At 43.3% G+C, this 25593-nt stretch overlaps 11 protein-coding genes across 11 annotated transcripts; 5 read left to right on the top strand and 6 right to left on the bottom strand.

Moving 5' to 3' along the window:
• Positions 1 to 2800: 2800 nt before the first annotated feature.
• On the bottom strand, positions 2801 to 3159 carry J056_002783 (Histone H4; the record flags this gene model as incomplete). The annotated part of the gene is made up of 2 exons (XM_009272048.1): positions 2801 to 3028; positions 3076 to 3159. The coding sequence occupies 2 exons, from the start codon at positions 3157 to 3159 to the stop codon at positions 2801 to 2803; spliced, it is 312 nt and encodes a 103-aa protein (XP_009270323.1).
• A 355-nt stretch (positions 3160 to 3514) lies between these two features.
• Positions 3515 to 3931, top strand: J056_002782 (Histone H3; the record flags this gene model as incomplete). The annotated part of the gene is made up of 1 exon (XM_009272047.1): positions 3515 to 3931. One exon carries the CDS (start codon positions 3515 to 3517, stop codon positions 3929 to 3931), a length of 417 nt encoding a protein of 138 aa, XP_009270322.1.
• A 2080-nt stretch (positions 3932 to 6011) lies between these two features.
• Positions 6012 to 8010, top strand: J056_002781 (uncharacterized protein; the record flags this gene model as incomplete). Its single annotated transcript, XM_009272046.1, has 2 exons — positions 6012 to 6810; positions 6860 to 8010. The coding sequence occupies 2 exons, from the start codon at positions 6012 to 6014 to the stop codon at positions 8008 to 8010; spliced, it is 1950 nt and encodes a 649-aa protein (XP_009270321.1).
• A 176-nt stretch (positions 8011 to 8186) lies between these two features.
• J056_002780 (uncharacterized protein) lies at positions 8187 to 8534 on the bottom strand (the record flags this gene model as incomplete). The annotated part of the gene is made up of 1 exon (XM_009272045.1): positions 8187 to 8534. The coding sequence occupies one exon, from the start codon at positions 8532 to 8534 to the stop codon at positions 8187 to 8189; it is 348 nt and encodes a 115-aa protein (XP_009270320.1).
• Positions 8535 to 9070: 536 nt separating this feature from the next.
• On the top strand, positions 9071 to 9462 carry J056_002779 (uncharacterized protein; the record flags this gene model as incomplete). Its single annotated transcript, XM_009272044.1, has 3 exons — positions 9071 to 9076; positions 9122 to 9152; positions 9200 to 9462. 3 exons carry the CDS (start codon positions 9071 to 9073, stop codon positions 9460 to 9462), a joined length of 300 nt encoding a protein of 99 aa, XP_009270319.1.
• A 146-nt stretch (positions 9463 to 9608) lies between these two features.
• On the bottom strand, positions 9609 to 10589 carry J056_002778 (uncharacterized protein; the record flags this gene model as incomplete). The annotated part of the gene is made up of 2 exons (XM_009272043.1): positions 9609 to 9952; positions 10397 to 10589. 2 exons carry the CDS (start codon positions 10587 to 10589, stop codon positions 9609 to 9611), a joined length of 537 nt encoding a protein of 178 aa, XP_009270318.1.
• A 253-nt stretch (positions 10590 to 10842) lies between these two features.
• J056_002777 (Deubiquitination-protection protein dph1) lies at positions 10843 to 11898 on the bottom strand (the record flags this gene model as incomplete). Its single annotated transcript, XM_009272042.1, has 2 exons — positions 10843 to 11278; positions 11330 to 11898. The coding sequence occupies 2 exons, from the start codon at positions 11896 to 11898 to the stop codon at positions 10843 to 10845; spliced, it is 1005 nt and encodes a 334-aa protein (XP_009270317.1).
• Positions 11899 to 12052: 154 nt separating this feature from the next.
• J056_002776 (Bis(5'-nucleosyl)-tetraphosphatase) lies at positions 12053 to 12674 on the bottom strand (the record flags this gene model as incomplete). The annotated part of the gene is made up of 4 exons (XM_009272041.1): positions 12053 to 12091; positions 12137 to 12379; positions 12429 to 12526; positions 12572 to 12674. The coding sequence occupies 4 exons, from the start codon at positions 12672 to 12674 to the stop codon at positions 12053 to 12055; spliced, it is 483 nt and encodes a 160-aa protein (XP_009270316.1).
• A 410-nt stretch (positions 12675 to 13084) lies between these two features.
• On the top strand, positions 13085 to 17671 carry J056_002775 (Phytochrome-like protein cph1; the record flags this gene model as incomplete). Its single annotated transcript, XM_009272040.1, has 5 exons — positions 13085 to 13385; positions 13431 to 15415; positions 15465 to 16451; positions 16498 to 16849; positions 16893 to 17671. 5 exons carry the CDS (start codon positions 13085 to 13087, stop codon positions 17669 to 17671), a joined length of 4404 nt encoding a protein of 1467 aa, XP_009270315.1.
• Positions 17672 to 18140: 469 nt separating this feature from the next.
• Positions 18141 to 23162, top strand: J056_002774 (Cyanobacterial phytochrome A; the record flags this gene model as incomplete). Its single annotated transcript, XM_009272039.1, has 6 exons — positions 18141 to 18701; positions 18748 to 19376; positions 19424 to 21548; positions 21641 to 22018; positions 22066 to 22966; positions 23014 to 23162. 6 exons carry the CDS (start codon positions 18141 to 18143, stop codon positions 23160 to 23162), a joined length of 4743 nt encoding a protein of 1580 aa, XP_009270314.1.
• Positions 23163 to 23556: 394 nt separating this feature from the next.
• On the bottom strand, positions 23557 to 24333 carry J056_002773 (uncharacterized protein; the record flags this gene model as incomplete). Its single annotated transcript, XM_009272038.1, has 2 exons — positions 23557 to 24093; positions 24139 to 24333. 2 exons carry the CDS (start codon positions 24331 to 24333, stop codon positions 23557 to 23559), a joined length of 732 nt encoding a protein of 243 aa, XP_009270313.1.
• Positions 24334 to 25593: the final 1260 nt, after the last annotated feature.

Below are 25593 nucleotides of genomic sequence, written 5' to 3'. Positions count from 1 at the left end.
TAACCGTCATAAGTACTCTTTCCCAGCGTATCGTTATAAAGTTTTGAGCCTCTTTGAAACCTTGCTTGGATTTATCTTTGTCATACCTTTAGCAACCACTGTGTTCAAGGATCGGTGTGTATCAATAAAGACATTTAGAGATCCTATGTCGATTCCTTCGCAGATATCTGATAAGTCTAACACTTATAATGCTGGGAAAGTCCTCTCAAAGTGACCTTCGTCAAACATTAATACAAACTCTGGACTTTGTTATTTAGTCATGTCAAGCACTCTCAAATTGACGAATTTTGACAACTACTGAATTAGTTCATGTTCCACTTAAAGCAAAACAATGTTTAACATAACGACAGTCAACTTGTCAGGAAAACCACCCCAGTTTGATATGGCTCCAAATCGCCATAATTTGATTGTTTCGATTTCTGGTAAGGCATTGATCAAGGTCCACATTGTAGTGATCTACATCAAGACTTTTCAATTGTCTCATTTCACGAGGAAGCGGCAATGTTGTGATATCTTCATCTTTTAAAGGTTGAGCATTGAAGTGGATTGTTTTAACTCAGATTGATGATATGAAAAAAGAGCCTCCTTGATTTCCACCGAATTCTATAGTGCATTCGATAACTTTTATAAAAGTGTATTGACTGTCGACATTCTCGAATTCCCCCAAATAGGCGTGCAAAAGAGACAAATTGCACAAGCTGTTACGTATAGTTTGAGGGAAATGAGCAGGTCGAACGCCCACTCCTTCACAAGTTCGATCGGTTATAAAGACATTCTCACACTTCAAATTGAAAGGAATATGGAAGTCGGGGAAGGGAAATATCAATTGCAATCCGAATTCGTTCAAATTCAAGTTTGCTACAAAACCTTTGCAGATCGTGTTGAGAAGATTTTGATTGTAAACTGTTAACTTGAGCTGGGCTATCCCATCATGCTGTCTGCGAGGGGCAGCTAGCCAGTTCTTGATTGGAAGAATATCTTCGTTGACTTCAAATTCAAAGCAAGCTGAGTTGTGGCTGATTTTATACGTGCGACTGGATTTCCTCACTTTTTGAGTACGTCGTAGCCTCCCTCCAATGTTTGTTTATCAGTGAGAGATTTCTTGTCGTTGGCACGGTCGCGCTAGACAAATTTAGATCTCAGTATCATCAAAGCTGTCCGCTATTGTTGTAATAACATTTATAGGGAGATTCGCAGCGTTTAGGATGATGTTGGTGGTTAAGATGGAAGAGGACGAGATATGGCAAACTGTGATATGGAAAATTCCTTGAAGTGATATCGCGCTTTGAACGATGCCTGGAAGTCACGATTCAGTAATACACTGAAGTACGCAATAGAGAAAGTAAGAAAAATCTATATGCTAATAGACCGCAAGCACTCGATCATTCCAATAATACACCTTTAAAGCCGCATTTCATGCTTTCTGACGCGTGACGTCCATATGAAACATTCTTGTCTCATGGCTAAAAGTGAGACTAGCTCAACATCTGTATTTGTAAGCGACTGCAGAAATGTTTGTTGAGAACGGTTAGATTGCATGGCATGATTTATTTTGCAACTTGTGGAGGTTGAGATAAGTTGGCAAATTTTAGGCCGTTTGACTTGTGTTGAAATAGGCCATCTTTGTCATATCTTCGGATGTGATCATGTGCGAAGGTTCAAGTGATATGCTAGCAATGGAGGCACTAATATTCTAACGAAAGCACACGAATTCCAGAAAGAAAAAGATTTTTTTGGTCTTCTTCCACCCAATCAATCAATATCCACATAGTTGAAGTTTCCAGATGGCAGTGATCAGATCTCAACTGGCTGATTTACAACATTTGGAATTCTCCAAAAAAAAAAGGCTTCCCTAATAGCCCAATGTGTGCTATGAAAGGTGTTGATATAATCATACCGCTGGGGTCCCTGTCGCGCTTTGCAGGCTGTCCGAAAGTTGGGATTCGAGATCACTCAGGAGCACGACATAGAGCTTATACAATAAAATTGACGCATCTATCTGATTTGAGCTACTATCTTAGGCTAAAAAAGCAGCAAGCATCTAAATAGCTCAAGTATTCTACCCTATGGCCGCTTTTTACGTTTTCCGACGCGAGAGGCCAACAGTAGGAACAGGACGCAACGTTGACTCCAACAGAAAAGTAGGGTTCCTCCATTTTATCAAACATGTATTGAAATTGGTTTGTGTTACCAAAAATGGGGGCCAGCTTAACTCTGAAATCGGGGGTTTGGCTTGGCCCAGTGCATTTCGAAAAATCATCATATGGAGGGAGGACCATTGCAGAGGTGTTATTGGAATATCTGAGAACAGGGTAATGCGAATGTGGTTTATGAGGCTTAAAAATAACTACAAGGCATCAAATGACTGCGTGTGCAACGATTATCAGCAAAACGAATGACTATGGGATGACATTCAACGGGATTGCCGCATCGACTAGACCTTCAAGTCAATCGCAGACTTAGTCGCTAAAAAACAGTACCACCATCACTCATGTTTGCATCTCTTCTGGCGCAATAACTTATACGTGCCATTCTTGAGCCGAAGAGTCGTTGACGGCAATTTGGCGCGGAAAGGGTCTTCATGAATCGAGAACAGTACAGGAAGGTAATAATTGCACAAAGCATCAAATAAAACTAAGACCATCATTGCGATTGCTCTTGGATACACTTTGTAATGGTGTAAGACATTAGACGTCCTCGCAAAGATTTAGGCATGAGAAACAAGTTCATTCTAAATAGTACAAAACAAAAATTACAATAGCTGGGACGGGGAAGGCGAGGTAAGCCCAAGACGCGTATTTCACTGGCCAAAACCGTAAAGGACTCTTCCTTGGCGTTTGAGGGCGTAGACGACGTCGAGAGCGGTGACAGTCTTTCTCTTTGCGTGTTCGGTGTAGGTGACAGAGTCTCTAATGACGTTCTCCAAGAACACCTTGAGGACACCGCGTGTTTCTTCGTAGATGAGACCAGAGATACGCTTCACACCACCACGACGAGCGAGACGACGGATAGCTGGCTTTGTAATACCCTGGAGGATTATTAGATGGGAACATAATTAAAAGCCTTCCAACTCACTTGGATATTGTCTCTGAGAATCTTACGGTGGCGCTTGGCACCACCCTTTCCTAAACCTTTGCCGCCTTTTCCTCTTCCTGACATTATACTAAGAGTTGTTGATGGAGATAGAAAAAGAAACGCGCTGGCTATTTATGCATTTGGAGCGCGCGCGAGAGATCACGGTCTGACCAGATCAAATTTGGTTTTTTATATATAAAACGCGTGATGCTATCGTGTAGAGGGGTCAATGCAAGATCAAAACACATCACCTGATAGACAGAATTTTTAGCTGTAAGCTTGTATATTTTATTCTACTTTTATTTCCTCTTGCCAGACACTACCTATTTTAGATCATTTGCGCGTGATCCTCAGTAGAAAATGATTCAACGACGCGCGACTATATAAGGCGTCCATAGCCTCTCTTCTCAAAACAGCACACATCTCCAAATAAATTAGAATGGCCAGAACTAAGCAAACAGCCCGCAAGTCCACAGGTGGTAAGGCCCCACGTAAGCAACTCGCCACTAAGGCAGCAAGAAAGACAGCCGCCCCACAAGCAGCCGGTGGTGTCAAGAAGCCACACCGTTACCGTCCAGGTACTGTCGCCCTTAGAGAAATCCGTCGCTACCAAAAATCGACCGAACTTCTCATTAGAAAACTGCCATTCCAACGTCTCGTCAGAGAAATTGCCCAAGACTTTAAGACAGACTTGCGTTTCCAATCGTCCGCCGTCATGGCTCTCCAGGAAGCCAGTGAAGCTTACCTTGTCTCACTCTTCGAAGACACCAACCTTGCTGCCATCCACGCAAAGAGAGTTACCATCCAACCAAAGGACATTCAACTCGCCCGTAGACTCCGTGGTGAGCGTGTCTAATTTGCTATTATTAGTTGTATTATTTATGTACTATTTATTCATTTGCATTACTTGTCATAGTAGATTGTTAAGATTTTGTTAAAATCTTAACCTTTATCCACAATGAAGCGGCTTTGAACCATTCTATCAATTGATATGTTGTTATAGTTTAAAAAGGGTGAAACACGTGTGTTGATCTCAATTTTTTTTTTCAAATATAATCTCCATTTGGATCAATGCATTGATGTTGTTTACATTTACATCCTTTGAGCACTAATAGCATTCATTCTTGCTGGTTTATCTCCTTTGTTTTCGCACCAATCTTGCAAAGGGGGCATGTCAATCTGTACCTGAGACGGCAGTAGGAGCGATTTCTTTTTCTTTTCACAAAGTTACAGTCATAGCATTCTTGCCAGATGCACCATTGGTTACGAGCGGCTCCTCGAGTTCCTGTAGGGATTTAACATACATACGAGACCCAAACGCTCGACAGTACCTCCGATAAGGCCGTTTGGGCCCTTACATTGAAAGTTGCATCCGAACAGTGAATCTTTATTTATTTCGGGATTTGTATCAATCAAGCAACTGATGGTATTTCTCAATCATTAGAAATACCGTGAGTGAGATCACTATCAAAGACTTCATAATGTTCGCTGACGCTGAACAGTGTGACTTGAAGGATCTGCGACTGCAGCGTTGACCGCAAGAGGGGTCAATGCGATAGCGATCCGTTTGGAAAACATTTTGGTGTCCGTGGGCTGATTGCGGAATTTCAGAAATACACTTTATCTAGCTTACTGAACTCCGCTACTTGCCAATTAGAATGTCAGTTTTGTCTGACACTAGGTTAACGATCTAATTGCATGGGCAAATAGGCGTTAAAAGCTCAAAGTGGAAATAGCTATTGCCTGAATATAATCGGGCAATAGATATAGGCTAGAAGACTGCATAATATGTCTACAAAATTTTCTTTACGAAGATCGAGGAGGCTCGTAGTGCAGGGCGACACAATTGCAAAATCACCTTCAAAACACAGACAAATACCGTGTTTTTTTCTTAGTGCTTTCCCGTTAAAACTCGATCGTATTTGTATCTTTACAAATGGTATCATAATATAGTCAAGACCTCCCGGTCTTATAACTCCAACTATTTAAGTGTTGAACTTTCATTCAATTGTAAGGAAATGCAGTATATGCACTCTTTCTATGTCTTAGTATGCATAATCATCGCAGCGCTATGAAGTAAGTTTGGTGCAGCCTCTCAAAGTCCTAAATAATGTCAGCGTACTGACGAGCACAACCAAGATTACTCTCACCCCTCATATAGTAGCCTCTTTTGTCGTTGCCCTTGTAGTTGCATCTTCTCCGAGAATCGACAATGTGTGGGTTCGTGTTCATAATGGGGCTTGGCGGCGTATCTTTCTCGCTAACAAAGTCGTGATGGTCGGTGACATGTACTTCCTCGTACTTCAAGCTTTGTTTATATGGGTCGACTGCTGCATTATTGATTGTGAAGGCGATTGAAGCGATTGTGATGAATTGTGAAATCATGTTGATGGTATTGAAGTGATGGAACGCTAAAATTACATAGCACTGTCATTAGTCTTCACATGTGGGCGGCAAAGCTAACGTAAATTGACAGACAGACTCCTCTTTTGACAGCTGACAGCGGTGTCTACAAAAATTCCATATATACACTTTTTGATAAATCAATCAGTAATTATTGACAGATGACAACAAAAGTTGCTAACATACTGCTTTCGATAATCCGATGATGCTGAATGTTCATTGGCGACGTCATCTGGTGATACGTTTGAGGGGAAGAAAGGAAGATTGTATAACCGTATTACTTGGTAAAATTGAATGACGTCTTGAAGTTCGTATTCCAAATAGCCTTCAAATCGCCTATTCCTTATTATTGGCTATATTGCTCTTGCAAAATTCAAGGCAGAAAGCTGCTTTAATTCTTAAAGCCGAGATTCATCTGAGCACATCTCCAGGCTGAACGTCTTTGTACTCGTTAATATTCGCCAGCATTAGCTCAGTGCGATTGCTCTTTATAGCGCACCACCATTTGCATTGTATAGAAAGCGCCGATGAGCATGTCGATGAGCATGTATCGCACTCCATGCGCGGCAGTCAGTCGAATCCGTAAATCTCCGCTGGCCTTCCTCGCCTCGGAGATCCGCAATCTCTCAACGACGACACGGAGATGCATCAACATGGAAGATTACCCCACAGAGAAGATACGCAATTTCTCAGTCGTAGCGCACATCGATCATGGGAAGAGCACGCTCTCTGATCGCCTCCTCGAACTCACCAATACAATCAAGCCCGGCCAGAATCAGCAAGTGCTCGACAAGCTGGAGGTGGAGCGTGAGCGCGGCATTACAGTGAAGGCGAATTCATCGAGCATGCTTTATGATTATAAAGGGGACAAGTACCTTCTCAATCTGATAGATACACCCGGACATGTAGATTTCAGCTACGAAGTGAGCAGATCGCTGGGAGCTTGCGACGGTGCGCTGCTGCTGGTTGATGCTACGCAGGGTATTCAGGCGCAGACGCTGTCTGTGTTTGAGCTTGCCAGTCAGCGCAATCTCAAAATCATACCCGTTATCAACAAAATAGATTTGCCGGCTGCGGAGCCTGACGCTGTTATTGAGCAGGTGCTCATGCAGTTCGACCTCGATATAGACTCTGCTCTGCCCATATCAGCCAAGTCAGGGCTGAATGTAGAAAAGGTGTTGCATGCGATTGTCGACCAAATACCTCCTCCTCCTCCATCACCTACTCCGCCCCGCCAACAGCCCCTCAAAGCGCTCCTGTTTGACTCATACTTTGACAAATTCAGAGGCGCAGTGTCGCTCATCAAAATTGAGAGTGGGTCGATACAGAAGGGTGGGAGCCAAATATTTCACATAGCTCAGCCCGTCTAACACACTACCAGGTGATGTTGTCGTTTCGCACCACTCAAAAAGCAGGTACACAGTGGGGGAGGTTGGTGTGCTGAATCCAGCCGAGAAGCCGACGACGCATCTGCAGCACGGACAAGTGGGATACTTGGTGTGTGGAATGAAGGAGTCGAGCGAGGCACACATAGGTGACACAATCTACAAGCAGTCGCAACCAGTCGAGCCCCTCCCTGGTTTTCAGCCAGTCAAGCCGATGGTCTTTGCTGGAGTGTTTCCCGTTGACAACAAAGATTTCCTGAGACTAGAAGAAAATGTGAAGAGACTCACTCTCAACGATCCCAGCGTGACTGTGAATAGAGAGTCCTCGAATGCCTTGGGACAGGGCTGCAGGGTTGGATTTCTCGGACAACTGCACCTCGATGTATTCAGGCAGCGCTTGGAAGATGAGCACGACTCGGAGGTTATCATCACCGCACCAACTGTCCCTTACAAGGTGATCCAGGGCGGCGAGGAGCGGATAGTGCGGGTGCCTTCAGACTTCCCCGAGCCGCACGAGCTTTCTAATAAGAAAGCGTCGCTATTCGAGCCCTACGTGAATGCGGAAGTTATAGTGCCTGATGAGTATCTAGGCAGTGTGATAGAGCTCATGTCAGCACACCGCGGCGACCAAGTCGCGTTCAACTATCTCGAGAACTCCAATCCCCCGCGGGTGCACCTCAAATATCACGTCCCGCTCGCAGAAATAGTTACTGACTTCTACGCCAAACTGAAATCGGCGACTAGCGGCTATGCATCTTTCGAGTACCAGCAGGCGGACTACGTCGCTAGCGATCTCGTCAAGCTGAACATGCTGATTCATCATAGGCCGGTTGATGCACTTGCTATGATTGTGCACCGCTCCAAGTCGATGGATGTCGCCAAGCACTGGGTGAGCAAACTCAAAGATGTCATCCCAAAACAGCAGTTCGAGGTCGCGATCCAAGCTGCCATTGGACAGAAGCCCATCGCCAGAGAAACTATCAAGGCCATGCGGATGAATGTGACGGAAGGGTTGTACGGTGGTCACTTTGACCGTAAGCTCAAAAAACTTAACCAGCAGAAACGCGGTAAAGCCAAGCTAAAGACGAAGGCAGTGGGAAATATTCACTTGCCTCAAAGTGCATTCTACGACCTCATGAAGAGTTGAAAGAGTAATGTATGTGGGGTGTGGAGTGGTCGACAAGTCTTAAAAGGTTCCGCAATATTGTTATAAATGTTAAGTATTATATTCGTAGCTAGGTCGTTTTGTAAAAGTACAGTGCATATTACAGTCTATATTTGAAGAAATGAGAAAGTGTGTGGCGTTATGGCGACTTTTGATTTTCACTCTTGCTTCGATTGAACCTGCGCATACTCATACAATAGCTTCAACTCATTCAACTGTATATCCTCAACTATCTTTCTCGCTCGAGGGTTGTCCATGGCTTCCAAATCGATAACCTTCTCAATGACTTTTTGGTAAGACACATGGTTATATACGCGTTCTAGAAGCGGAAATTGCATCATACTGAGCTGCTTAAACACTTTCAAGCTGTCTGTATCCAATCTTCTTCGCAGCGCTATCGCAATTGTGTATAGCAGCAGACGATCATCGCTTCTGCCCATGCTAGCAGTGCGGATAGCGTTGTCGAGGTCGTCGTTGAAGAGGTAGAGGACTGGATCACGTGTCATTGTGCTGAAAGAGGTAAAATATTACGACTTACTCGCCCTAATTTGTATCGAGGGGACGGTGGCAATTGTATTACTGAGCAAAGGATTGAAAATGAAAAGCGGTGAGAGTTCTACCGATGGCCGACTCGATAATTGTAAATATATTTCATTTTCAGTCATTCTGAACGTTTACGAGATGCTTAAGATGTATCCAAATCCGTGGTTTTGTAGATCAAAACGTCACCCATTAGTAACTCAAACTAAGAAAAATTAAAATAGAAAGAATGGGATGTACTATATAGTGATTTTTTTTCTAATATATCAACCTCTTTCCCATTACTAGGAGCATTTTTTGAGGCAACAGCGTCGACTCCACAGTACCCAACCTCAGACATGCAAGATGATTCAATCCAATAACATATCGGCTGGCTGTCTCTGTAGCGATTCACTGGCTTCACCGCAGCTACAACGCTTTCTTGAAGGGTCTTCAGGGTCGAACGAGATCAAGAGCCGTAGCATTGTCACTTGCGCAGTCTCAGCCTTTAATTGCTTCAACAATGCTCGTGGGTAGCTGCTTATTGTAAATTAGCACCGCTTAAACACATTAGGACCTCGAGGCGGGGAGCCTCCCAACTGGTTGTAAGCACGGTGAAACTCTTAAGATCACAGAATCTCATTATCATCAGCACATTACCGCGAATCCATGTATCTCACTGGCTATGAAGAGATAGACTTCTCGCCCGTACAAAGGCAAGCTACAACGCTGTCGGTTATGCAAGAGAAACTCAACAGGACGACCTCGATAGCATTAGCTTCGATAGCCTCAAAATTTGGAACCAAGAAGCCCATCAGCCGCATTTGCAAACTCTTCAAGACGCCCACCTCTAGCAAGGACGCTGAAAGTGCTAAAGATAAGACTTTCGAGGGCATACCGATGCTGGACTATTAGCATCGGAATTAAGGTGCTCCTCATCACTATCAATCCATGCATTCTCAATGCTCTTATCTTGCTAGGAAAGCAACAAGCCCATGGATTTCCAACTTGTACGACTAATTTAGAAATTTCATTCATTCATGCTCATTTGTATATAGGTGTTATGAGGTATGACGGTTAAAATCTGGTATTGTGACCTCGTCGACTGGAGAAAATTGTGTGCATGACCAATGAAGATCAATATAACGGCTCGGTACGATCCCTTGCTTCTTATCGAGTACCAGTGTCCCCGATGGATCGATGGCGATCACTTTTCTGACGATCGTCCAATTGACATCAAATTCGCCTAGTAACCAAACAAACTCTCCACTTTTCACTTCTAGCTCGTGGCTATTACTGCTGTGATCCGGTGTAAAAGTATTCAAAACTGGCTTCACGAGGGGGAATTGGTCGATCAAGCCCTGATGCCGCTTATCTGATACGCTATAAGCGTAATCTCTTATGCCTGCGTGTACGATGGTTAGTAGGATGAATTTCACATAAACCAATTGCCCACAAACCAAGTTCGATTTGTTTTGCATGTGAAGAGGAACAAAAGGCTTTAAATTTCCAACGCAATCGATGCATTCATTAAAGGCGTCAAGACGTCATGGAATATGTGGAATGTAGCCAGCACAGTGAACACACCACACTGGCTAAATACGCTGGAGCTTCAGTAGTGGCCCCGTTTCTCGTTGGTCATTTATACGACGCGTGAAAGTCTGAAACATCCTGTCAAGCCTTAAAAATTACCGAGAACCAAAGCAGCCAAATAAAAACCAATTACAAAAAGAAAATACGCCCTTGTTTAGTTTTGCGTCATCATGTGACGTTTGTTGTGCAAAGAAGGCTATGTGCGTGATATCTGTGCGTCACGTGCTGTCGATGTCATTGTTGAAATCAATATAACTGGTCGGCACCTTGATTTCATCGCCGACGACAGTCGTATGGTCACGACCCATGCTATCGACGACTTTTACTAAAACGTAGTTGTAGTCTATAGCAGAAAGAACGTAGACAAGCTGAGTCGCTGTAATGTGCACTTTGTCGTTCTCGAGCATAAAATCGAAAAGCATCCGTCTTGGTCCCGCTTCGATCGACATTGGGCTGTCACCCATCTGCTACAAAATTAGCTCGGCTTGTAACAGGGCGCGCTCACTTCTTGAAACCAGATTTTAGTTGTGGTTGTTGGTCAAGTCACGAATTATGTCAAAGCTCCACTATCTCCACTGCTTACCTATGATGAAACCTGAAGCGTATGTAAAAAAACCTTATCACGAATTTAAAGATGATCATTCGCAAGATTTATGCTTCACAACAAATATAACGTAATTTCAAACAGAAACGCCTAAAATTTTACAAATTAGTAAAAAGGTATTCAACTGCCGCATTGATGTCTCCACCAGTCGCCATCAGAGCTCTGATATTCTTGTTTGCGTCTGTGAATCCCATACCTGTCAATTGTGAAAGCTGTGTCTCGTATCTCTCCTCTGGCGGTCTTTGGTCTGTGTTCTGAGATGGCTGGCCGAAACCTCCGAAACCACCCATACCTCCAAGACCACCCAAACCACCTAATCCGCCTGCGCCGCCGAGTAAATTCTGGAGATTCTGTATACCAGCCATTGGATCCTGTTGCTGCTGTTGCTGCTGTTCACCTTGTGCGTTTGGCTGCTGTCCCAATGATCCTGGTGGTGGAAAGCCTTGTCCGCCGGCGCCATCTCCACCGCCAAATGCCCTCTGCGCCTGCATCATTGCGCGTATCGTCTCAGGATTCGACATCATAGATCTGAAGCTGCATGAGAGTTAAAACTGTCGCACCACCTAGAAGCAAAGCAGCACCCACAAAGGTGATTGCATAGTCTGACGCATGTGCTCACGTCTGTCAGCTGGGAGACTAGCGAATTGAGGGGAATTCAACACCTGATCGAGCATGGAAGGATCGCTCATCATTCTCGACATTTGGTTGGAGAACTCGGGACTGCTCATAAGATCCTGCAACATATTGGGGTTGGTTACATCAATGCCTTGGCTGTTGAGTGCTCCCGCCACTCTGGACGATCCCAGCTGCTCGATTAGACTGTCGTGGGCTCCAGCCCCGGTGGACAGCGTGGATGGAATACCGTTCTGTTCAGGAGTTGGCGCCGCGGTGGCTGGCTGGGCTGATGACGATGAGGGCGTAGATTTTGGCGCGCCCTTCACCATGTGCACCGTGTTGCCTTCTGCGATGCTGTACTTGCTCAACTGCTCCTCGTCCTTAAGCACTTTGCCCGAGTAGATGAGTCGAAGGCGTTCAGCCGGATACTCGGCGTTGAGCGTCTGCACGTGGTGCTTCAGCTCCAGCACCGTCTTCTCGGCATCTACGTCTATTGGGATCTTGAGGTCGTTGGACGCACGTATGATGAATTGTACCATGTCGTTCGTGGGTGTTTGGGATATAGAGTTGAACGAGGATGACAGAAACAATTTGAGCGGCAAAGTAGGCGGTAGAGAATCACAAATCAATAAATTTATTTACAAAGTGGCTGCATTCCTCATATGCTGGCAACAAACGATTTTGGTATATTTGTTAGAAATACTTGGATAGCATATCAGCTTCTTTCTCCATCTACACGATATCAGCTGAATTTGCGCTTATTGCACCGTTACCTACCTCCGCTAACGTTCTTGGCTGGCGATCCGAGTCCATTTTGATTTTAGCGTTTCTTATCAGCTCCTCGTAGTTACCCTGTATGTTCTGCTTTTGCAGCTCTTCGTAAATCTGGTCGCTGGACGGAAAGTCGTTTGGTTTTCTGGGTAGAACGTGAACGTGGATGTGCGGGACGGTCTGGCCAGCATCTACGCCGTCTTGTACTGATACAGTGAGAGCATTCGATCGCCACACGCTTTCTACGACCTGCGATACGCGCCGATTAGAACATGCATTCGCTGACACGCAGACACACCTTACCGACGCGCTGGACGGACAAAAACAAGTCAGATACTTCATCCGGGGAGAGCTCAGTGAATCTCTCCACCTTGCGCTGCGGAATCACAAGCACATCTGCTTCAACGTGAGCTAATGAATGAGCGCTATCTCCTGACTCACGACCTGGCACAATAGGCTTGAGATTTACAAACGCAGCTGATAGACTGGATCTGTAGAACGACTGGCTGGTGATATCAAACTTGTGGAATAACTGCTTGGCCATTGTGGTAGCTAAACAGTAAAAATGATAAGTCAAAGGCAAGTCAGCAAGTCAAAACCCCAAGAGGAGTAAAGCAGAGAACATAAAGGATATTATGTATACCAAAGCCTCTGCGAAACCGTTTGTCCAGAAAACTTCACTTCACGTTAAGCTTATTAACCCGCTCGCTGATCGCTCGAAAATCAGAAAATCATCCGAATTAAATTAATTTCTCAAGCTTCAAGCATTTACAGACTGTGTTGTACCTATAAATAGTGCATTTGAACCGAATCTTATCTTTTGCGTGCCCCACTCTCAAAGCGCTGATCACTGTCTTTTCACTTACGGCCAGCTTGAAATTCATAACGAAAACACAACACGAAATCACACAAAACACCCACAAGAAACCTTGAAAACAGTTTAATAAATTTAGTATGACTGAATTCAGCTTCCCACAGAAGTCTAGGCGATCGTCGCAGCAGGAAGTGGCTAAGGATCAACAAGCCCAAGAAGGCAACGAAGCCCAGGATTTAGCATCAGAAGGCTCCCATAAACACACTGACAAAGCCCAGCGACCAGCATATTCGCCCTCTTCATCTGGAGAGTTCGTCTACAGCAGACGGCCTACAAATCCTAGAGATGAGGTGTATTCGAGCCAGCAGCCTCAATCCAATACCGCTCCACAGAGATTGGAGCAGCATGTAGCCACCGATGATCCAAATCTCCCCTTACCAGGTTTGTGGTGCTATCGGCGCAAAAATGATGACTAACTACGTACAGACGAAAGGACACCATCTTCCGCTGATGACAGATCAGTCGATTCCATCTCCACCACCAACGCTGATTCTGGTGAAGATGGCCCAACTTTGGATGAGGAAACCCAGCGCGAAAACGATGCTGTCAGTAGCGGTTTGAGTATGTCAGGTGAAGATGCCAAAAGAGGCAAAGAAAAGGATGAGGCAGTCCAAGATGCTAGTCAGTCCAATGAATTTTTTAAATATCGCACCAGTACCGCCGCTGAAGCTATGGAATCACACATACAATATAATCGTCAGAAGGATAAGGAAGATTCCGCTGATGATCAGTATAGCACAGTAGATATTTTTAGTAAACCATCAAGAGAAGAGACAACCAATAATACATCATCTGACACCGCTTTACCGAAATTCCCAGCATTCTCACTCAAGGAAGCCCAAGACGGATTCTATATCCAAGTCGGTGATAATCAGATCCACACATGTGAAGATGAACCCATTGCAACACCTGGTGCCATACAAAGCTTTGGATGCTTGCTTGTGGTTGAATTGTATGATGATGAGTTGCGCGTCATGCAAGCGTCAGAGAACGTCAATGTACATCTTGGTACTTCAGTGCGCAATCTCTTCAAGCTTAACTGTTTGACCGATATTCTCAGTGCCGAAAGCGCGTCTAAGCTGCATGATGTTATTATCGAGCTAATCGAATTGGACGGAGACAAGAGAGATAGAGAAGCGATACACACGTTCTCCTTGTCAGGTGTAGGGAAGGAAGGCATCGAGGGTAGCCGAGAATGGTGGTGTTGGTGTGCAGCGCAGAAAGCTACCACTACCGCAGCTGTTAACGATATGGAAAATGAACTAGGTGAAGAACCCGTTCATCATAACAGTCAAGATCAAGGTGGTCGTCGAATTATTCTCGAATTTGAACCGATTTATGATCCAGCCGCTAAGGCAAAAATGAGTAACGCTGAGATACCTAGAATTTTTGACAAGGATATCCACCCGTTATATCCCATTAACTTGTTCAAGCAAAGCAGCAATTCTGCTGAAGACACTATCAGGAATAACGGCTCTGTTGATCATACGATTCAGTCAAACACGAACAGCACAAATGACACTGTTAAACCTAATAACATGCAGGAAGTCACTGACGTCAAAACAAATAACGCAGATGAGCAAAATCCAGACTACTACGACGAGCCTTATTGGAGTTTGGGACAGGACAGCTATGCTACTCTGCTTGAAATTCGCCGGTCTACTATCAGTAAATCTAAGCCACTCAGGATACTGCAAAGATCACAAAGGACTAACAAGTTGTTCTTGGAGAAGCTTGAAAAGGAGAGAAGGCAATTGGAAACGCTAGACGACTCTAAACGTGCCATACGAGAAGAGGAGATGGATCGCGAACATTTGAGCGCAAAAATAAGAAGACACATCAACAATCCAGATGGAATTAGCTCACTAGATGTTTTGAGTCTTTGTCAAGAGATTGATTCCCAACTTGCTGAAGCAGCAGAGAAGTCGATTGAAGACCTCTACGATGTCATCGTAGGTCTTACAAAGGATATTACCAATTTTGACAGAGTGCTGTTGTATAAGTTTGACAGCGAAGCCAATGGAAAGGTTGAGAGTGAACTCATGAACTGGCAGCGCTGCAATGAAATTTTTCATGGGCTACATTTCCCTGCCTCTGATATTCCCGCTCAAGCTAGAGAGCTTTATAAACACAGCAAAGTTAGGCAACTTTTTGATCGAGATGCAAAGATTAGTCAGGTGGTTGTCAGAAACAAAAATGACTTGAAATATCCACTAAATATGAGCGGCTGTGCTCTTAGAGCTATGTCGCCAATACATATTCGCTATTTAAAAAATATGAATGTCAGGTCATCCCTGTCAATCAGTGTTGTCACGCAGCGTCCTAATAGTAGCAATCTCTTTGGTTTGGTATCGTGTCACTCTTTCGAGAAGGAGATGAGAGTTTCATTCCCTCAAATGCAACTACTGAAGGTGAGTTTAGTTCATTGCCCGACTCAAACAACCTAACAAAGCTTCACAGATGTTTTCTGATATGATATCTAGAAATATGGATAATGCAATATATAGAAAACGTCTCATGGGACGAAGCATTCTGATGAATCCAAATGACACAATGAGTGGAAGTATCTCGTCAAATAAAGACATTGATCTACTTCGCCTCTTCGATAGTGAGAATTTAATTATCTGCTACAATGGCAAGATGAAAATCATTGGTAATGATGAGTATTACGATGACATTAAGCAAATTGGAAAGTACCTCAAGCAGAAGAAGTGGAAAGATATTCGATACACAACAAGACTGAAGCGGGAATATCCTAATATAGAGATAAACAACGAACAGAACTTATCGGGATTGCTATATGTCCCACTCAATGACAATTCTAAGGAAGCGCCTGGTGATCACTTCATTGCGTTCATACGCAGTGGTCAATTGGAAAATATTTCATGGGCTGGTAATCCGAGTGAAAAGACTGTGGGTAGTACACCCCTTCAACCCAGAGCTAGCTTCAAAAAGTGGACAGAATCTGTCACCAGTACTGCAAGAGAATGGCGGCCGGAAGAGCTTGAAAGTGCATCTGTCCTCTCAGCCGTCTACTCAAAGGTGCTTGGACGTAATCGTCAGAGTACAAGATCTAAGCTGTCTGATCTGTTAATGACCAATGTAGACAAAGACTTTGAGCATGAGCTGCGTACACCTCTGCATCATTTTTGCAGCTATTTGGATATGGCGTTGGAGAAGAAGGAGGGTGTGTTTGATAAAGAAACGCGCAAGAATCTCAAAAAGACTAAATCTAGTGCTCAGAGCATGCTCTATGCAGTCAATGATCTCATATCGCTCACCACTCAATCGGAAGAGAATGCGCCAGTCAAGAGCGCTATGAATATCGTTAGCAATGTCCTCGATTGTGTTGAGATGTTCAAACAGGAAATGATCAGCCGGAATATATCGATCGAAATAGAAACAAGTCAAATAGAAAATCCATTCATAGTTTCTGATAATAGAAAGGTTTGTGTTTTGTTGTTTTTCATTAACACTAACTCACTCCCCTCAGATCCGTCTAATAGTCAAAAATCTTCTCGAAAATGCCATCAAATATAATCACGAAAAAGGCAAAGTGTATATCAAGTTGACGTCCATATCTGAGCATGAGACTGATCAAAACAACACCTCAGCTATAATGCTTACAGTTCATGACACTGGTACCGGTATTTCGCAAAGACGCTTAAAGGAGATGTTTCATGGATTTGAAAAGCTTGAGAATACTAGTGGGACAGGTAGTGAGCAAACTGAGTCAGTATCGACACATGACAGCTCCGAGGGCAACTCTTTTGGAAGGGGCTTGGTGCAGGTCGCCAAAGCTGTTTCTCTGTTACAAGCGAAGATGACTTGTTCATCTCGGAGAGGTAAGTGTTGGTATCTCCAAACAATTCGTTTAACAGCTTTTAGGTGAATATACGAAATGGCACGTCACTATCCCGCTCAGCTTGGCGAGCCAGAGCGATATTGAGGATCTCACCAACTCTAACACACAGTCTTTGAGCGACGCATCAAGCAAACCGTCTGCACAACGTAAGAGTTTAAAAGCCAGGCATAAGCCGTCGATGTCTCAGATAAATCAGACCAATGACTCAGAGAGTGCCATGAGTGAGTCGAAAGCGGAAGGAGCCAAAGTGATAGATTATGCACCAGAACCGAGCGAGCATGGTGAGCCTCAAGACTTAGCGAAGGAAATAAAGGACAACCTCACTATTAAGGAGGGCCCCACCCAAACTCGTCTACTGGCTTGCGACGATGATCCTATCAATAATAGAATAATAGCAAGAAGACTAAAAGAAATGAACGTCGTACTTACTGATAACGGCCAAGAAGCGCTCGACCAGCTGAGTGGAGAGAATACCGGATTTGACGTGATGCTGTTGGACTTAATGATGCCAGTTTGTGACGGCAAAGAATGTGTGGGCAAAATTCGCAGCATGGAGAAGGAAGGCAGGTCTTTCAGGACTAAGAGCCAGAATGGGCCATTACCGGTTTTTGCCTTCTCTGCCTCAATCACTCAAAATGACCTGCCGACTTTGAAAGAACAGGGTTTCAATGGATTTTTCCTCAAGCCACTGCATTTTGCAACGCTTATCGAGATTGTCAACGCGCTTAGTAAAGAGGAAGACGTATCTAAATTCCAGTATAAAGAAGGAAAGAGATTCGAACGTGGTGGTCTCATTGGTTAGTTTCCAAGAAATTTCAATAACTAATTATATTTTGTTTGCGGGTTTTATTGTAGTATTTCTTTTTGTATACTCTGGGTGTAATAAATGTGCATAGTATTGCTTATGTAGATTGAAGGTAATTCTACCAGGCATAGGAGCTCAGGAACTTGAGCACCCAAGAAAAAACATTATACGCCAAATGCCACAAGCTAGACGTCACTGAGGAAGTCTTAACATCCTCTCACCTATGAAAAGCCTCGTGAGGGTCTTTTCGACTTTGGCTTGACAGCACACATACGCAGTACGGTCGGATGAAAGAACACGTGATTACAATTCGCTGTATTTCTATCTATATTGTAAACTATACACGCATTGATCACAAAATTTACTTCTTACGTATCGCCGACGATCACTCCAACGATCTTCGTCCAAGATTTACGTCGCCACCATCACCTAAAAAGTCGGGAAATAAATAAAGTCGAAATTCAGCATGGGCGATAGCGAAGGGGAATTCGTATTTCCCGTACGCAGCGTCTTTAATAGAACTACTTCGACGTTGTCTCTAAGCTCTGCGCCCAGTGCATCTCACGCTGACGCCGAAGCTAGCTCAGCGCGAGGTGAGCAGGACTGGGATCTTCAATCGAGCATTGCCAGCGACAGTAACAATACGAGCAAGGATTTCATCCAAGAGGAGAGCAAAAACGACTGCGCTCCAACCCAGCAGCCAACTTCACCAACTGCAAATCACGCAAATTTCGATAGACGCAAAGCTGAAAATGAGAAAGTCAGCTCCTCAGTTAGCCAGCCGAGGTCGGTCCCAAGGGGTATTGACAGAAATGTTCATCTCAATGATCCGAATCAGCCTTTGCCAGAAGATGAGGAAATGCAGGCTCAATTATCAAGCACAAGTCTTTCTAATGGTGCTGATGATAGCGCAGGTCCCACTAAGGAAGAAGAGGAAATGCGTGAGCGTGACCACATTGCCACTAAAATGGAAGATATGGGAGATTCGAACTCTTCTGGCAGCAGAAGCGATGAGGATGGTACTAGGGTGAGTTATAAATAGTCAAGCTGCTTAATATTTACATATGTTTCAGAAACAACCTTCTACTGCAGCGGAAGCAATGGACATACACAAAGATAAGCTATCTAAAGCAAATAATCTCAATAAACCATCAATTCCTATAAATGAAATTCCAATTGATCAAAGTGAAGGTGAATCATCCATTAATTCATTGGCGGATGAAGAATCACCTCTACCAACTACGAGGCGATTCCAATATTACGAAGAGAACGGTGAATTCTACTTGATCACACACCACAACTCAAAGATGAAAAAGTGTGAGGACGAACCAATCAGTAGGCCTGGTGCAATTCAGCCATTCGGAGCTATGATTGTGCTACAAAATGACGACAATGGCAACTCCATCGTCCGTCAAGCATCAGAAAATTGTCCTGACATTATTGGCTGTTCGCCAGAATTCCTCTTCTCCCTAAATTGTTTTACCAACATCCTCGACAATGACAGCAGATTAAAAATGAGAGACATTCTCTTCGATTTGGCTGTTGTGGATGATTCCGGATCCGATAGTTCTGGGGTTTTTGAAAAAGACAAAGCTCAAGTGTTTGCTGTCAGTGGCCGTGGGGATATTAACTTACAAGATCAGTACAGCGACAGTGCTTTCTCTGACGAAAGTAATCATAACAAGGTCTGGACTTGTTGGTGGTGAGTATGGTACCCAAGCTCTTATTACAATCTTACGAATTTGATAGTGCTGTTCACAAACCAGAACTACCACCACCTCTCAATAAACACTATCCACCTCCTGAAGAGGTGTTTGGCAGACAAGGATTTTACATATTAGAGTTTGAACCGATCGTATCGCTCAAATACCCTGCATATGTAGATGAAGTTTCCAAATTACCGAAAGAATTTGATGCCAGAGACGCAAAACCAGCCGAGTCTTTAGATCTCAATCTTAGCTCAAGCGGAAAAAATCCATCATCCGGTGTTACCCATGATACGGGCTCTACGACTGCGGCTTTGACCTCTAATTCTGGGAAAGGTGGCAATACTGGGACCACGCAATCTAGTGAAACCGTACATGCAGTGCCAGGTGAAGGCAATAAATTTAAAGATGAAAAAAGACATCGTCAGCAAACGCGCATGACAAATGAAGCAGTTGATGCATCTCACGGTAACGACGATGTTTCTATTGAAGATATTCGTCGTAGCACAACTCCATATCACAGGCCGCTTAAAACTCTTGCGAGAATAAGAAAGGCCGAACGTACTCACGAAACACGTCAAAGGGTCGCAACCTTACTTGAAAACGCTAATCAAGCAAATGAGGATGAAGAAGCAGCCGAGAAGCGTCGAAAGTCACATAGACGTGCACAAGCTAGATCGAAAGTTCAAAGAAGCATGAATATGCCAGGTAGTCTGTCATCATTAGATATTGTTGGCTTGTTGGGAGAGATAAATGAGCAGCTTAGCTCCGTTAATGATGTCCAACAGCTTTTCGATGTCACTGTTGGTATGGTCAAGGATTTGACTCAGTTTCACAGAATAATGTTGTATCAATTTGACCCTGAGTACAACGGCAAGGTTGTCGCCGAACTAGTTGACTGGCAAAGGATGAAGGATCTCTATCATGGCTTAAACTTTCCTTCATCTGACATCCCCGCACAAGCGCGCGATCTCTACAAGAGAAACAAAGTTCGTCAGTTATACGATAGAGATAAGCTTACTGCAAGAATGGTCGTTCGCGATGGTATAGATTTAGCATATCCTTTAGATATGTCCAATTGTTCTCTTCGAGCAATGTCGCCAATACACATCAAATATCTCGGAAACATGAATGTCAGAGCCTCACTCTCAATCAGTATAGTAGTATTTGGTCAGCTTTACGGTCTGGTAGCGTGTCATAGTAGCGGTGATAATGGAATGCGTGTAACATTCCCAATGTTGCAAGTTCTCAAGCTACTTTCAGACTCTATTTCACGTAACGTAGAGAGGCTGGCATACACACGCCGACTTCAATCAAGAAAGTTGATATCCACAGTTCCATCAGAAACTCACCCTGGTGGTTACATAGCATCTACAGCACTTGATTTACTTAGTGTCTTTGATGCGGATTATGGGCTTTTGTCTATTGGAGACACAATGAAAATTCTAGGCGATATGAATCGTAGTAGAGAAGTTATAGCAATTGGAGAGTTTTTGCGAATGCAAAGATTTGAGCAAATGATTTATACAAACAACATAAACAAAAACTTTCCTGAACTAGAGGCAAGCAGCTCAATCGGATCTATAGCTGGATTACTTTACATACCCCTTTCTAAAACTACTGAAGACTTTATCTGCTTCTTGAGAAGAGGTGAAATGTCGTCAGTGTCATGGGCAGGAAATCCTAATAAGAACAAGAATATTTCTTTACAACCAAGAGCAAGCTTTAAAAAGTGGACAGAAGAGGTTATGATGTCCGCGAAGCAATGGGAAGACGAGCAGCTCGAGACTGCAGGTGTACTTGCGGTTGTTTATGGTAAATTTATCGAGATATGGAGGCAAAAGACTGAACTCAGCAAAACCAGTCACCTGTCTCGTATTTTGCTATCGAATGCCTCACATGAAGTCAGAACTCCTCTCAATCACATAATAAATTACGTTGAATTGGCATTGGAAGGCAATCTTGACAACGAAACGAGAGAAAACTTGACACGCAGCAGAGATGCATCAAAGAGTTTGTTATTCACAATCAATGATCTACTTGATCTTACAAAGGTTGATTCTGGTCAGGAGGTGCTTTTCAATGAGCCAGTTCACTTGAAACATCTTGTTTCTGAAACTGTGCAGGAATTTAAACAAGAAGTGGAGAGACGTAGTCTCAATCTCAAAGTGAATGTCAAGCATATTCACTCTCATGTCATTAGCGATCATAGAAAGGCGGGTGATAACTTGTTAGAACAAGCAATGCTAACATGCTACAGCTTCGTACCATATTGACATCTCTCATAAGCAATGCAGTAAAATACAATAAAGATGGCGGTAATATTTTCGTCGGCCTCAATGAACTAGATAAGGAGTCTAATAGAGCAAACATTGCACTCACTGTTCAAGACGAAGGTGTCGGCATAAAAAAGCAAAAGCTTGAAGCTTTGTTTACAGGATTCGAAAAGGTTGATTTTCAATTAACAGAAAGCGGAGGCAGTGATGGATCCGATATTAATTTGGGACTCGGTTTGGCATCGTGTGCTAGAGCCATAGAGCAACTTGACGGACAGTTGAAGTGTTCATCCGAGCCTGGAAAAGGTAGCGTATTCACAGCAATTCTTCCTTTTAATCTACCAGATAAGGCGACTTTAGAGGTGGGTAGATGGATCTAGGTGATATTCTTATCTAACATCATTTCTAGAGTGCTTCAAACCCTGGTAGCTCTGATCTCTCTGAGCGTTCAGTGCGAATCAAATACCGAAACAAAGCTCCTCAAACAGAAGGGGATACTGTCACAAGTGATGAAGTTCAAACGATTGGAAAAGACTTACAACAAAGAAGTGAGCTTGACTCGTTTGTTGAAGCCTTAGCACCATCGTCTTCAGGATCCGGTCTGACAAAGAATTCTGAATCATCCACTGCACAAAAAATTCCACAAAGGGCACGCCCTGGTGATTCTGACCAAAGTATTGGCGGAAGCAAGAGTGCCAGTAGCAGTGGTGACAGCGGAAGCAGTAGCACAAAAGCTAAGAGGCGTTCAAGAAAAGGTAGATTTCAAGTTCAAGATAGCGCTTTTCCAATCAAGGCTGCTCCTGGACGTTCAACTTCCATACCGCAAAACGATATACATTCAGTCAGTGAGGGTATCGAGGGCTTGAGGGTGGCAGATACCGAAACTGTTAATAGCAAGAGTGATGTGATAATGGAAGATAAGGAGCACGAAGAAGTGCATGAGGATGACAATGTTATACCAGAAATTCCAGCCAGAGTGATCTATATTGACGATGATCCAATCAATCGCAATATACTGAAGAAGAAGCTATCCAAGGGTGACAGCTGCACAGTTGAGCTGGCAAACAATGGTGAAGCAGGTGCAGAAGCTGTAATAAACGACGAAAAAGGCTTTGATGTGGTCTTGATGGATCTCATGATGCCCATAAAGGACGGTTACAATTCATGCGAAAGCATAAGACAAGCGGAGAAAGCCGGAAAAGTTAAAGGCCGTAATTGGCATCGCATTAACAAAAGAATACCAATTTTTGCAGTATCTGCATCTATATCACCAAATGATCACGACGCATTGATAGAGTGTGGATTTGATGGTGAGTTGATAGCTGATGGATGTTGCCTTAACTAATTTACTCATCAGCCTTCTTCACCAAGCCAATCAACTTTGACTTGTTGAACAACAGATTGATTGCAGGTTTGATTGACAAGGATAAATATGTCAACGGCATATACAGCGAAAACTCAACTGAGAGTTTCGAGAAGGGTGGTTTTTTACGAGACCTCCAGTGAGAGGTGAAGAAAACGAAAAGTGTTTAGTTCACATATTTGGTTTTACTCGGGTGTATTTATAGGGTTCACGTGTACTAATAAATTAATGGGTTCATTGGTATTTGTTGATTTCAGACATTGATTAATGAGTAAATATAAATAAATAAAAAACTGGCCGAGTAGGGCATGGGTGAGCAGATGGTCTAAATAATGGCCTTATTTTTCGATACATTATTTCTGCTAAACAATTCGGTGCTTTTGTCTTCGAAAGAGCTGTATCGAGCCATCTTCATTGTTGAGCAGTCCATTAAATCTCACAACTTTCAGAGAGAAAAAAAGAAGTACCCGTATGTCTCAAAGAACCTAAATAAGCAAGCATTATCTACAGAATTAGTGGTGACATGAAATGAAAAATCTAGTGAGACTTGAAAGCAGATAAAGACTCATTGAACACTTTGTAAGGTGCGATGCGTTGCGCATTGACAACTTCCAAATCATTGATGTTCAACTCGATATCACCGAATGCACCATCCTTGAAACCACTTTTGGCGTAATCTTTGAGTTTGCGCTCCTTGACTAACTTTTCAAAAATTGCATGATTCTTCTTTCCATGTTCTCCTAATCCAGCTAACCCTAACGCTATTGGTGGTGGTATAGTCATTCTTCCGCACTTGTAACAGTACTGAGTAATAGCAACGCAATTGAGTTCTTCATCCGATTCGAGCTCATTGTAGGCCTGTGCAATCAAGTTGTTTTGAGCGGCGTCTTTTGATGTTGACAATGGAGTCGAGGTTCCTGAAGCAGCTTCCGGTGAAAGAGCGTGAGAGCCAGCAGTAGCCAAGTGAGTGGGGTTACCGTTGGAAGATTTTTGAGCCGCCTTTTTTGATTTCTTCGAAACGAATTTGCTTAAAAAGTAGTACCACTTGTCATTCTCGTAGGCGCCAATAGATGTCTGCATATGTTAGAAGATAAAAACAGAAATGCCAGCAGCACCAACCTTAATTTCATACTTCTTTCCAAATGGGATCTCCTTGATGAAGTAGTAGGTTGAAGCACCCAAAGGCGTCCAAATCTTAGCCTCCTTGAATAATCTAAAGTTAAGAGTTGTCCAGGCATCCAATCGAGCTGTGTCGAGGTTTTTGGCGTAGGAACTGTTTGATAGATGAAAGCCGAAGGCGTCACAGTCATCCATCGTAGCCCTAAACTTAGTTGTAGAGACCGTCTTAAATGGGTTTATCCCAACAGATTTGTTATGATCCTCAAAGAAACTGTGCCAGTAGACTCGACCAAACGTTCGGAAATGCCAAACGAGGGGAAATGAATTGAAATTGAGTGCCAAAATCACAACCACTGCATATTTAGAAATAGCCAGCAAAACCGGGCTGTACTCTTTGATCACGCTTAGCACGTCCATCGTTAGAGAAGACCGGAGACCGAGATTTGATTAGAGGTAATCTTGAAATCGTAAAATTGGTGACAATTAATTACATCATCTTAAGCTAATAAGGCGTGCTTGTACAGTATTTTCAGTTCTGAGAATTGTATGGCTTCCAGATTGTAACGCATAGCGTTATTATCTCTAATTTCCAATTCGACTACTTTATCTAGGAATTTATTATACGTGAGTGGCCGCTTATAGATTTCATCTATTAGGGGGTATTTTTCTTTGTGCAGCTCCTCAAATAAGGCGAAAGAGGCTTCAAAATCGAGCATTCTTCTCAAACACACTGCTTTCATGTACTTTAACAGATTATCATTGCCATGATATAGCGATATCGTCTCTTGGCATCCCTGGAAATCGTCATTAAGGAGTTGAAGTACTAGAATCTATTGATGAGACAGACGCGATCACGTATACTAGACTTACTACACCTGATATGAGCCGATTCAACACCATCTATTGCAGCACAAAGTGGCGGTCGATGAATAACTTCAGGCGTCAATAGAGGCGTTCTTGATACCAGCTCGTCGAAAATGGATGCTGGAGATCGCATCTTTGGGTCGCAAAACTAGACCCAGCAGAGTTGCAGAGTTTCGGAAGTTAAAGTCATCAGTTACATTGTGGCTTTCTAAGTTTTAGTTCCTAACGTCAGCCTGACGCATGCATTGGAGTGGTAAAACTTCATAGAAGTGTTGTTATTCGAGATACCCGGAAACGTGAAAATTTACTTTTAGGAAAGTTTATTAAATAACGTTTGCAAGTGAGGATTTTACTTTAATCATTACATATGCAGATGTGAGACACTGGCATTTGAACAGAGACAGCTTTTCCGGCGCGCGTATTTTACTAAAGCTGATAAAAATGTGTACATGAATGATTATCTTGGTAACTTTACACCTAAAATGAGAATATCCATCTAATATGTCAAGTTTCCGAGTAAATTGTCAACTAATCCTCCATTGACGGGTGCTTCCAAGTTACCCGCGTCTAAAGTCTATTTAGCATAAATGA

Source organism: Wallemia ichthyophaga, assembly GCF_000400465.1.
Source record: "Wallemia ichthyophaga EXF-994 unplaced genomic scaffold scaffold26, whole genome shotgun sequence".
NCBI classification, from domain to species: Eukaryota; Fungi; Basidiomycota; class Wallemiomycetes; order Wallemiales; family Wallemiaceae; genus Wallemia; species Wallemia ichthyophaga.
This window is presented reverse-complemented; position numbering and strand designations above follow the sequence as displayed.